Consider the following 13,613-nt stretch of genomic DNA (forward strand, 5'->3'; position numbering starts at 1 on the left):
AATTTATGCAAACTTTCCAGCGTATGAATTTCTGCTGAAAATTCAGAAGTCTCGGCATCCATCTGGCTGAATTTTTATGGTAACTGAGCCGTTCATGAATGATTTGCACAATGCTTCCAATGTACACAATGCCATATTGTGTACAGTACTGCGTCGGTCGCTCAATATGAGTTTTTCTACAGCGCTGACGTTCTCATCGGTAACACTTCTTCTGGGGCACCGCGGGTGTGTCAAGTTTGCCACCACTTCTCGGCCTTTTCGTAAAACTTGCCACGATTAATGTACATGAGTCTTGGTTAGACACTTATCCCCGAATTGCTTGAGTAATTTTCGATAAATTTTCTCGGATTTTATATCATCTTCTACCAAAAAACGAATAATGAAGCGTTGCGGAACAGACTTTAGTACGTCCTTCTTGCTCATAGCTATAAGTACACTAAAAAGCGAGGTTACGTAGTCGCAGCTGCTCTCTACGCTTCATAACAGACCAGTCTCAGATCCAGTGAAGCAACTTTTACAACACTAAAGCTTTCGTTCATTTATTAAAATATTCCGGTTTATGTTTGAACCACCCTCGTATAATGAAAAAGTATTCTATAGATTTCAACATTTCATGAGCTACTTTGGCACCTTTTTCAACTTGAACCAAAACATTAATGCCTCCCTTATCCATCTTTCACAACACTCACTGCAAACATGATCTTCTAAAGCATATTTAGTAGCAGACTGACAAGCAGATCCTCCTTGAAATATACGCAGCGTAAGTAATAGGCTATTTCAGAACAGAACCCCAAAAAGTCCTTTTAGTGTAAACAAACGTCAATGCCTGTTTATAACCGCTTATAAGTTTACTTATTTTCAAGAGCCCTGCAGAGCAGCAACTCCTATATCAGGGCCAACTCCAACAAACCTCCGCCTATAAAAAATTTCCCTTATCCTACCTAATAATTATCCAACGAATCTCTCTCTCTTATTTTCAAGAGATTTCTCGAGACATTTCTTTGTGTTTTAAATTTGTAAGTTGTTTCTGTGCACAAATCATAGTTTCTAGACTCCAATATTAGTATCATGTTATGAAATTATAGGCAGAGAGCCCCGAAGTTACGAATAGATACCAACAAAAAGTAGCCATAAAAATTAATTAAAATTTATGGGGATACACATACCAGACACTTATAAAATGTTTAGACGATAGAAACTTAGGTTTATCTCAGACATTTTTGCTACAACATTATACAACATACCTATAGTCTATTTTAGAAAGGTACAGAGCATTAAAATGGGGAATTTTAACTTTCTATTAGTGCCTTTGCCTAATTCAAACCCCATTTCAGATTCGGCTTAACCATGCGCCGTAAGGGCAATGGTGCCTTACCCAAAATTTTTAGACCTTTATAAATATATTGGTTTAGTTTGACGCATCAGTATTTGCTATTAAGCCGTAAATAGTGTTCACAGTATTATAAGATTGCATAAAATATGATTACCCGAAATTTACTGTACAAGAAACTGTCGACCGATGTTCCCGAATGACTGGAGTTAGAAAGTCCACCGTGTTTAAATTATTGCGGGGGAGAAAGATAGCAGGCCAAGTGGAACCTCCCAAGAAAAGTCCAGGCGGACCAGTAAAAGTCTTTGATGAAGACACCAAAAGTGTAATTAAAAGAAAAGTTCACTCTTTTTATTTTAAAAAAGAAATACCCACCCTAGATAACATTTTAATGGAGCTTGGCCAGGATGACAGTATTCCGTTGATAACTAAAAAACTTTTATGGACTATTATTGAAAAATAAAGCACTTTTAATGGAAAGCGATGATTGTTTGCGAGCGACGAAAATACTTGAGAAGTATAAAGCAGTACAGAACAGAGCAGAAGAAAATCTTTTATCTTGATGAGACATGGATGAATGAAGTTTATACAGTACCAAAAATGTGGCAAGACAAAAATATAACCAGTGCTCGCCAAGCTTTCATGGAAGGCCGGGCAACGGGTATTAAGGTGCCTTCAGGTAAATGGTAAAGACTAATAATCGTCCATATTGGAAGCGAAGAGGGATTTTTAAAAGAAGCTTTGCTAACCTTTCAGTTGTGCCACACGGGTGATTACCACGAGGACATGGATTCGGATGTTTTTGAAGACTATTTTGATGAAATGATAAAATATCTTCCGGCTGATTCAGTAGTGACTATGGATAAGTTATCATTCTCGACGCATAGAGAAGACTCCAACTTCATCTTGGAGAAAAAAAGAAATTCTTGACTGGTTAACCACCAAAAGTATTGAATTTGGGGATAATTTGATAAGAACTATTATATATAGCAAATTTACACACAAATCGTTTTATGAAATACGCCGTGGAAGGTATAGCAGAAAAACAGTGTAACTGTGCTGCGCACACGATCATTGCGAACTAAATCCTATAGAACTTATATGGGCGCAAGTAAAAGGATTTGTAGCAAGACATAACACGACATTCAAAATGAAAGATGTTAAGCTACTGTTTGATCAAGCCATTAAGGAGGTGATACCAGAGAACTGGCGCAAAGCAGTCCAGCATGTCTTTAAAGAAGATGAGAAAATGTGGAATCTTGACTACTTGATCGATCGGACCGTCGACCCGTTAATTATAACGTTAAGAAGAGATGACAGTTCCTCAGATGACGAAGAATATTATGATTTTTTATAATTTAATTTCTGTATAATGTATTTTTTGTATAATGTTTAATAAAAAATAAGAGTACCTAATACTATGTACAAAATGCTTAATTTCTATTCTGTTAAAATAAAATTCTTTCCCTTTGGCACACTATTTTCAGTGTTTGTGAATGGATAACAATAGGCTAAGCCCATATATTGGCCCCAACCCGGGTGGTACTATCTGCACTTGATAAAAAAAAATTTTACAATGAAATCAATGCCAAACTATGTATGTGGCTTAAATATTCGTTGGATCACTCTGTGGACCCTTTGCATACCTAATGAGATTTTTTTTACTCTATACCTTTCTGAAATTAATTGCCAAAATGCTTTATTCGCATCAAAGCTACCTAATACCACTTTGTTTGTGGTACAATGATCAAAATCAGCTGATTTTGACAATTAACTTGATATTGTGTGGAAATGGCTTACTGCTGCTATAAAAATTCATTCAACCTATCCTTTCATTACATCTCGTAAATATTTTTCATTTAAAGCTGAGGATCTATTCGAGCTTTTTTTTTCAGGATGCTAGGTTGAAACAATTAGTCGAGGAATATAATGAAAAATGGGATATAATTGCAGAACATTTTCCTGACAGGTCAGACGTACAATGTCAACAAAGGTGGACTAAAGTTGTCAATCCTGAATTGGTGAAAGGACCTTGGACGAAAGAGGTTAGTGAAATATAAATCTCTTTATGAACCTTTTCCATTCATATTATTTACGATCATAAACAACAAACCAGTAAATAATTTAATAATAATATTCAGTGTGTAAAAACCAAAGGAAATAAATGCATTGCTTTGGTTACTTTACATATTCATGTTTTTCGCTAAATGTTTAGGAATGTGTTTGACTTTTAATAACTCGTACGGGATCATTATCTCTAAGTCTTAATCATACATTCAGAATTTTTTTCTTTATTTTTTTATAACTAACCGTTTAGAATCTTCGAATCACTTTCGGATTTTTCTTCATTCACTTTCCGTAACTTTTCGGTTACTACTTAGAACTCAGGATTTCTTATTTAGTGTTGATAACTAACTAATAACCTTTTTTTCGGAAATGTATTAGAGTTAGTACACTTTATTGTTTAATTTTGCCACAATCCCACCATAAAAAACTAAAGAAGAAATACCAGTGAAAAAGTGCTCTCATCAGAAAATACAACGTCTTCTAATTGGATAACATTGTTATCCAACATGTCAATCAATCGGTCACAAATATAAGTCTCGATATAATAAATGTATTGCATTTGGTCTTTAGGTATAGTAATAATAATTTTTATCAACATATTATATAAAATTTTTAAGTTGCGGAATAAACAACCATCAAACTTCCGGTATAAGCAACATTTATGATAATGAAAATTTTATTCTGTTATATATTTGCAAAAGCTTTCAAGAACTTATAAAGAACGCCGAACGTTAAATCTCATTTTCATACAGAGACGCAATATTTAAATATAATATTTCTCCTTGACCTTATAAAAGTCCTCAAGCCGTTTCTTAAATTACTCACAAGTACCACAGTCGTTACAAGTATGGTTGTAAATTCATTTCGGCACGTGGGCGCGGAAGATCTACGTGTTCCCTTTCGAAACTTAGGGGTGCAAAGAGAGGCTCTTATATCCGTAGTGTTAAATTTTTATTATAAAAATGAATTAGAAAAACAAACTCGATGCTCCAAAAGGACATGTAAGTCTAGCGCTGTGCTGTGTACAATATCCAGAATTTATGGAAAAATCATAAAAAATAAAATCGAACAGGAATATTGCAACATGGAGGCAGAAGAACAGGCAGGCTTCAGAGCGGGGAGGTCGACTATTGATCATTTATTTACGATTTCGCAAATAATTGATAAGAAAACCGCCAAAAATCTAGAACTCCACCTTTTGTATGTTGACCTCAAAAAAGCATATGACAGCGTACCGCAAACAAAACTATGGGATGCCTTGGAAAGAACAAATATAAATGCGGCCCTAATAAAAGCAGTACAAAAGCTTTAAAACAAGGATGCTGTCTGTCGCCCACACTCTTCAAGATATACCTGGAACACGCACTAGCACACTGGAAAAGGAAATGTAAGAACATGGGCATTCCACTAATCGATTCCAAACTATATACCCTGTGTTTTGCAGATGACCAAATAATCTTGGCACAGGACTACGAAGACTTAGAATATATGACAAGAAAGCTAGTAGAGGAATACAGGAAATGGGGTCTAGAAGTAAATTTTAGTAAAACGGAATATATGTGTATTGGAGGAGAACAACAAAATTTAATACTTGAAGAAGCACAACAAAAAATAAGTCATTGTACAAAATACAAATACCTAGGCATGATCATCACTAATGATGGAAGATTAGATGAAGCAATAACACAAAGAAATAACCAAGGAAGACAAGCAATAAGACAACTAAATAGTGTATTGTGGGACAAACAAATATCCAAGGAAAACAAACATCGAATATACAATAGCATAATAAAAAGTATAACAACATATAGTAGCGAAGTCTGGCCTCTAAAAGAAAAAACAGTCAAAATGCTTGAAGCCACAGAATTGGATTATTGGAGACGCGCGGCAGGAATATCAAGACTGGAAAAAATAAGAAACGACAGAATCAGGGAGATCATGAAAGTGCAACATACGATTACGGAAGACATTAGGGTGAATCAGTTAAGATGGTACGGACATGTCCAAAGAATGCCTGAAGACCGCATACCCAAACAAATTTTAAATTGGGCACCACAAGGAAGAAGAAAGAGAGGAAGACCAAGATTAAGCTGGAGAGAAGGTATCGAGAAGGATATTCGAGAGAGAGGATTGGAAGAAGATCTTTGGGAAGATCGAGAAAAATGGAAACTGAATCGGAAGACGGCGAAGAACGTTTTAACCCGATTAATATATATAAGTCTAGCGCCCAATATATAATTTGTTATTTCTGCAATTTTTCTTGTAATTACCAGTTTGAAAACATTTCAATTTTACTAATTAAAAAAGAGCAAGAAAACATTCAACGTTAGAAAACTTTTAGAGAAAAACAAATGAAAACATACAAAAAAACCTAAATTACTTTACAGGTATGTTTCACGGTCAAAGTTTACAAATTTCATCATAAAATTTACTGTCCTATACTTTCATATTAAATAGGTAATGAGGGCAGTTTCTTTCAGTTCAATTAACGTTAACTTTAAAAATGTACTCGGAAGAAAATCCAGATAATACTAAAAACATATTAGAGCTAGCTGCACAAGCCAGTGCTAATTTGTTACCAGCAAAACCAAAGTCGAGATCTGAACATGAATATCAACTTCTTATGGAATGGCGAGATTTCAAAAAAGTTAAAACTGTAAGTGATGATATTCTTCTAGTTTATTTTGTAAAAAAGCCAAGAATATGAAATCTCCCACGTTATGGAGTCGGTTCTCAATGCTAAAGAGTTGTTTAACTACAAAAGAAATTATTGGCAACACAAAATATCCAAAAAGCGTCAGACTGTGGGATGTATACAAAAAAGGTTACCAACGGCAGAACAAGTAAGATGAACAATAGACAAAAGTGATTTTGTTGTTTTGGATTTTTGACGCATGTCGTAGAGATGATAGATGGTATGGAAGAAAATGGGCGCTTTATCATTATGTTTGTGCATTTTACCATTACCAATGAGAGATGTACATCCGAGCCCTGTGCACTTTACCGTAAATTTGCAGATCTACGTCCTAGAGAAATCGTAGGTGTTATGCCCAACATGTCGGATGCCATACTATCGGGGCTATACCAAAACATGATGCAAAATACCTGAAAATTACAAATTCCGAAGAATATACCGGACGTGTGTTAAGGCATGCTTCGGCAACCATGTTGATAGAAAGCGGTATTGATTTGCTCACCCTGAAAGAACACGGATAACGGCGTTCTTCTAACGTAGCAGAAGGATATATGGAAAAATCCATATATCCAAAAATTAGAAGTAGAAGTAAAAATTGGTTTAACCCTTCTCACTTGCAAAATACAACCTCTGCGAAATTCCATTAAGAAAATCAAATCATTTACGAACCGTTTGCTTCAACGTCTTTTGTTCCTAAATAATGAAATACCGAAGGGACAAAACTTCTAAAATAATACAATACAATAAATGTTACTATTAATAGCAACGATTCCTGAATTAATGTACTTATTATGATGTTGTTTTCACCAAAGTAATATAAACTAATAATTATTTTTTCTTATAATTAATTTCGATTGTATTTTTTTATTTAACGTACGGAGAAAAAAATCGGAGAACGAGAAAAATTTTCCGTTCCGAATCATAATAAAATAGTATTTTTTCAGCAACAATTTGGATTAGTTATTAACATTAATATAAAAATAAATAAAGCACATTTCTTTATATTATTTGTTTATAGAATAAAATTAGAAACATTCCAATTCTTGCTTATATTAATATTTATATGTCTCTTTAAATTTGTGAGATTTCCACCATTATAAGCAAATAACGTCGTCACTGAAGTTCGACGAAGGATTGTGTAGATTTAGGATTTGGTAGATTTAAAAATTATGCGATCTTTAGCCCCAAATTCCCAAAACTGTGAATACCACCAGGCTGAATTGAACATTTTCCTCTTTTATTATTTATAAATAATCTATTGTGTGGAGTATGGGAGGCCCGTAATGACAAATATTGCTTGTATAATATCAAATTTTCTTGCCCAGTTACAACAAATGTTCTTCCAATGAATTTGGTACTTTTATATTGTTTATATGATCAATTGTCATCTTCGTTAGTTCTTCCCGTCTACACCCAATAATTGTTGCTACCTAAGAGTAAAAACAAACTTTTTTCTTACAATTGTAATTTTTTATTGAATTATCTTTAGCATTAAGTAGGTTTCATTGTCGAATTACGTAATAAATTTGTTGGTTTATTTTCTGCCGAAGACTCGGATTTCTTTGCTTTCTACCCAACGTTCTTCCTTCTAAGAAATGCGATAATCTTCGAAAAAGTTGCTATGTTTATATTGTTTTTAACTGAAATGGTATTTTTCAGTATTGAGTAGATGTTCCACAGATCAGAAAGCTTAACGATTTTTAATTTTTGTGCCAAATAAGACAAATTACGTCCTCCATATTAGTTCCTAAAGGTCCTAAGACTTATCGCGATGGAGTTAATATTTTCAGATATATGAATTTTTAAAGGTTCGCAAAATAATTACTAATAGGTATTTTTTTTTTAATTCTTTATATAATAGTTAATAACATTCTTAATAGAGATTTAAAAAAATGTTCAAATATCTTTATATCTTATTATATTTGGTAAAACTGCATAAATTACTATGATAATAACAAAAAGATAGAAAGATAAACTAATAAAAAAGTCATTTTAATTACATGTTCCGATTCATGCTTGAATAACTTTTGTAAAATTCAATCCACAAAAAAATGTATTAAAGAAAATTGTGGACAATGAGCCTTTTTCCTGAGAATAGTGCAGCGAACGTGTCACCAGAGGCAGCACTAGTAGTAGGGACAAACATAAAATATTTACATGCAAAGCAATTGTATTTACGTGATATTATTTTATTATTTAAAAATATAAATCTGATATAAAAAAATTTTTTTGAACTTGTATAATGCCAACAAAGCATTGCAGTTTTGCGAATTGTACGTCGGATAATCGATATCCAGAAGAGAATGTGTTTTTTATACCATTTATAAAGCCTCATGTTGATCAGGTTAGATGTAATAAATGGATACATGCTTTGACTTTTTTTTAAGTAATGTTTGTGATTGGAGTAAAATAAAATTTTTTTAATGAAATATGAATGATTTAAGACGTAGTAGGCATGAAAAAATTCTAAATAAATAAAAATAAGGTAAAAAATACTATTTATTAGCAATACACATACTGATTTAGTAATTTCTTACGTGTTGCTTTTTTTTTATTTTAAGGTTTTTGCTATTTACTGAGCTGATTGATTACTTGAGAAAATAAATCATATAAATGATTGACTATTTTATAACTGAAATTATGATAATTTGTCTGTATACTAACATGTCTATTAATTCATTTTTTTCCACTTATTTTTAATTTACGACAAGCAAGCCAGTGTTTTAATGTTACAACATTGTTATCTTTTACGGTTACAAATTTTAATTTTGCTCCAGGATTATCGTCCTCTGTTGAAAACATTTTTTTTTAAGTACACTTTACTGTGTTTTTATATGGGGATTTGACAGTGTTTGTCCCTACTGAACTACTAGCGCTGCTAGTGAGTAATTTTTCGTACTTCAGGAAAAAGGCTCATTTAATTATTAAAAACATTGCCCTCTTTAACAATCTCGATAAAGTTGATAGTTTCTAAAATAAATGATAAATAATGATTTAGGACACTAGATAAATAAAAAACAGGTGTAACCAATGACATTTTCTTAAAACTCTATTAACTATTCTAAAATGAAAGAAACAAAAATATTATTTATATTTAATTCTTTTTTTGATATATTTTTAATAGGTCGAAAGTACCTAAAATAGATATTTTTCGAACCATTAAATATTCATACGTATGTGGATATGGGTGATTCCATTATAACTGTGATATTCAATGTCCTGTATTGTTTTTTTGTACTAGTCATTAATTAATAATCAATTAATAAAAATTTTGTGTTAATTGAATAATTCTTAAGATATTTAAACATTATTTTTATACAATATAACTTGCCACTTAAAGAAAACTTATACTACATCACTTGAATGTCAGTACCGTGTCATGTCCATTCCTAGAATTTACCGATAAATTATTAATTTTTTTTGTCGTAACAAATGATTTAAACTAATTACCTTATAAATTCTAATGTTTATGATCAAACTGAGGAAAATTGATGCACTTGTTGTTTAATATCTTAAGTTACCATGTCAGTACCGTGGATAAATGAGTCAGTACCGTGGAACTCAAAATCCGACATTTGTATCTTGCTCGTGATACTTTGAAGTTGTAGTAAATTCCTCTTAGAGTTTTATTTTTACAGTAAAATAGATGAATAATATGCATAAAAAAGTTAGAAAAGTTAAATTTTAAAATCTTGAAATTTTGAATACAAAAAATCACAGTTAGAACGGAATCACCCATATTGGAGTATCGTATATACTGCGATCCAAAGGATGTATTGTGTCCTTTCTTGCTACGTTACAGGGGAACCCAGTGTTAACATCGGTTAATCCCACTCCTTTTAAAACGTTCAGAAGTTTCACACTTCGAGAAAATGTGGATAGAGTTTTCGTCCTCTGTGCAACAAAAACTACCCGCTACATTACCTTTATCGCGATAAATCATAAAACCTTTTTATTTGTATTCCAGTGAATAATTAAAAAAAATTGTTTAGACAATTTTGGCATAAACAATATGGCACAGGGTTGTCCCATGGCAACATGGGAAAAATTGAGGTGGAATAGCTTTCGGTATTCAAGCGCCATTTCCTCCTGAACTAAGTAAAAAGCAACTTGCTATTTTTTCAAGTAACAGGTAAATAATTTGTATTCCAACTGCAAAAATTGCGGAAATTAGTATTGTGTGATTAATTTTATGCTCGATAATTTAATAAAATGCAAATATTTATCTGGTGTTTAAACAACAATTTCTATTTAATGCGAGGTGCATTTGTAAACAATGTACTTAATGAAAAGTTTTACAAACCTGTTCTATCAACAGACCATGTGTTTCACCATCGTGAATTATGCCTGCGAACTTAATAGAAACTTCCGGTTTTGAGAACAAACTTGTGGGAATAACGCGTTCAAGCACATCATTTCAGTAACTACACCCTTCATAAAAATGCTCATCACTCCAACTGTTCTTCATTTGTTTTTAGTTGTAATTCAATGAAATTTGAAAAAAAAATGATAGTTTTCTTTATTTCAAATAATCAACCAAACAATCGTCTTCGAAATATCTAGAATAAATTATACAGATAAACAAAAAAATAATGTCACTATTCAAAACTTGGGGTGTTTTCGTTGATTTTTTTATGTTTGTTGCTTCAATTATTTTCAACTATCAGTTGTTTTTTCAGTTCATTTGATGTGTATAACACATTTCTCCGAAAACTTCCTCAGTGAAACAAAAATCCTTTTACACCAGATTAATCGATACCTGAACCAGGATATTCCATGTTACCTTCTTTTTCTGAATCACAAGTCTCCTTTCTTTTATAACCTTCTTCATATCCTAATAGCATACGATGAAATTAATCCTCTTCTATATACCTGGTACACGAGCACAGATCGAACGCGATGCTTCTACCCTTGCACGCTTTTGGTCAACATTCAAACATTTGGGGATCCATTTTGCAGCAATTTTTCTCATGTCCAAATTGACGTGAATTATATGGTGAAGGCGTTCGTATGAAATATTCAGTGCTTCAGATATCATGTCATGAACTGCATCGATATTTTCGGGGACTAACGCAGAAACTGGCCTTCCTGATCGGAAATTTAACTCTTTTGAAGCTTGCATATTACCTCTTAACCCTTTTAAATACAGGTACTTAATGATGGCTCGATACTCCAATTTTTCGATGTTCACAATTTCGGTGGACATCTTTTTTCTTTTAATTTATTGCGTAACTCTGGTTTACTTTTTTGACGTCAAACTTTACACTTACACTTCTAATAATTTATTGTTCGGTGCTTTGGTTTTCGAATTTTGTTTACTGTATTATTTAATTCACTATCTTTGAAACTAAGACTAGAGCCCATAACTGTATCAAAATTCGGAAATATATAGAAAAGCGCCGAAAGTTGTTCGAATGCGACAAAATTAGAAAGAAGAAAAAAATATCTTCTTATATTATAGATGCGACATTTTAAAACATTTCTTCTCTTACTAATATAAAAAAGAAAATTGTATTTTCATACAAAAAATGATACTGTATAAATTCGTGCTTTATATCTAAAAAGTATTAATTTTAAATTGAGACGGTATCCGAATTGCTTGCGAGCGCTATTCTGGAAAGTTCTTGAACTTATATCTTTCGGATTCAGACGGACACATTTGAAAGTTAATCATCATAAGAGAGAGTTTTTCTTATCATTAACCCTTATAGTGTACATACATTTTTTTACTTGGAAAATTTACAGATATTCTTTTGATTGTTACATGAATAATTACCTTATGATTATTTCCGTTTTGAGAAATTACAAAAGCTTCCGACTATCTCATAATGTCTAATAAAATTATCTTTCTCAAGATATTGAATGTACATGGGTTGATATGACATTAATTTGTAAAAACCAATTAAAGCTTCTCCAGAATCAAGAATACCACTTCTTTAAAGTCAAGTCATGAAAAAAAAAATCAGGTTCTAGTAAGGACTGTTCACCATCACCGAGTAGTGATTCAAATCTCCATAGCATACCGCGTATAAGCCTATAGATATTTTGGCGAAGCATTTTGTATTATTTTTTGAATGGAACCTTTGTATTGAGTAAAGCGGATTTGGACGCTTTCGAATACGTTTTTCGAACACAACCTAAAGATGTTTTATAGGGCTTAAACGAGGAATCAGTGGTGGCTAAGGCATTATGTGAATCCCATAGTATCCGGTGGGATTGCCGCAGAGGGCGACGTTTTTTGGATAAAAGCATAATCTGTAATCATAGGACTATTATTCGGCACGTTAATCATTTAATCTTTTTGTAACTACTATAAGACCTGCTCTTCTATCAAGATTAGGTACTCACAGATCCAACAACTAAAATTTTAACTTGCATAGTTGCTGCAGAATAGAGTTTGAGTAGATATGGGATGGAATTTCATCACATTTCTAGAAAAACGTCGGTTATAATGGTGTCTGTTGGTCCGGTCCTACATTACGGGCCTCAGTAACACAATAATTGCAATCAGATCTACCTTCATTTAGCACTTGAAAAATGCACTTAATAATTTGAAAAGATTGTTCTATGCTAGTTGCTATGGAGGGAGATTGGCGTTGAACGCACCAATCACCTGGAAGTATCTTTGTAGACCGCGCAGTAGATATCTATGTGAAAAAAATTCATTTGATTTCCAAAAGCATCGATTTAAACTTCCTGGATGGCATCACTGTAAACCTCCATTGGGACAATTCTACATTTTCCTTAACATAGGCGTTAACATTTACGATAACGGCCTCGTCTGATTAAAATCTTCCTCCTAAAACTTTGAGGATATGCAACAGGAAAAAGTCGTGGGTGAATTCGCTGGGTGGTCAACCAATTCGAAGGGCTATTCGTAGATTTTAGTGTGTGAAGGTGCTTTTCCCTGACCTTTACTTTTCTAGCAGATACAACCGTTTTTGTCTATTGGAAGTAGGTTCGCCCTTTGCACTTTACTGTCTTGACTGTTTGCTTCTATCAGGAGTGTAGTAGAGGAGCCAGGTTTCATCTACAGATATGAATCGACTCCATTTTACTACGACTATCCTTGATCCAACAGTTGTCCAGTATGTTAACGCTAATTCACGCAGTTTCTAGCCGTTCCGAACGCTCACTGTTTGCTAGACAAGCTGATACGGCTCTGTCTAAATTCAGTAGGTCAAAATTTTAGGGTCGTAAATGATGGAGCAGAATAGTTCATACTGCTACATCAGAACTAACGAAGTTTCAAATTTATGTATTTCTCAAAATGGCTTATTTTCGGAATATAACATCACGAAATATGAAATTTTGAGAAACTATTGTGAAAAAAAATAAATTTGGAAATTTATTAGTTGTAGCTGATTAAAATGTTACATATTAAGTAATTAGATCCAAATTCAATAAATTGTATCACTTGATAAATCCCTTGCAGTTGATTTAGTATTGGTTCTAGTCGGTATCGATTAAAACGTTCCTTATGAGGATTTGAGAACAAATGCATTATATTAATAGACGGAA

General features: G+C 32.8%; 1 protein-coding gene across 11 annotated transcripts in view; it reads left to right on the forward strand.

The window, feature by feature from the left end:
* LOC130896465 (myb-related protein A) overlaps nt 1-13,613 on the forward strand; it is a 106,463-nt gene that overhangs the window by 63,728 nt on the left and 29,122 nt on the right. For all 11 annotated transcript variants that reach the window (XM_057804604.1, XM_057804606.1, XM_057804608.1 and 8 more), the window contains exon 3: nt 3,226-3,375. In XM_057804604.1, coding sequence (XP_057660587.1) covers nt 3,226-3,375 — 150 coding nt within the window. The remainder of the gene's footprint in view (nt 1-3,225; nt 3,376-13,613) is intronic.

The sequence above is a fragment of the Diorhabda carinulata genome, chromosome 7 (genome assembly GCF_026250575.1).
Source record: "Diorhabda carinulata isolate Delta chromosome 7, icDioCari1.1, whole genome shotgun sequence".
Taxonomy (NCBI): domain Eukaryota; kingdom Metazoa; phylum Arthropoda; class Insecta; order Coleoptera; family Chrysomelidae; genus Diorhabda; species Diorhabda carinulata.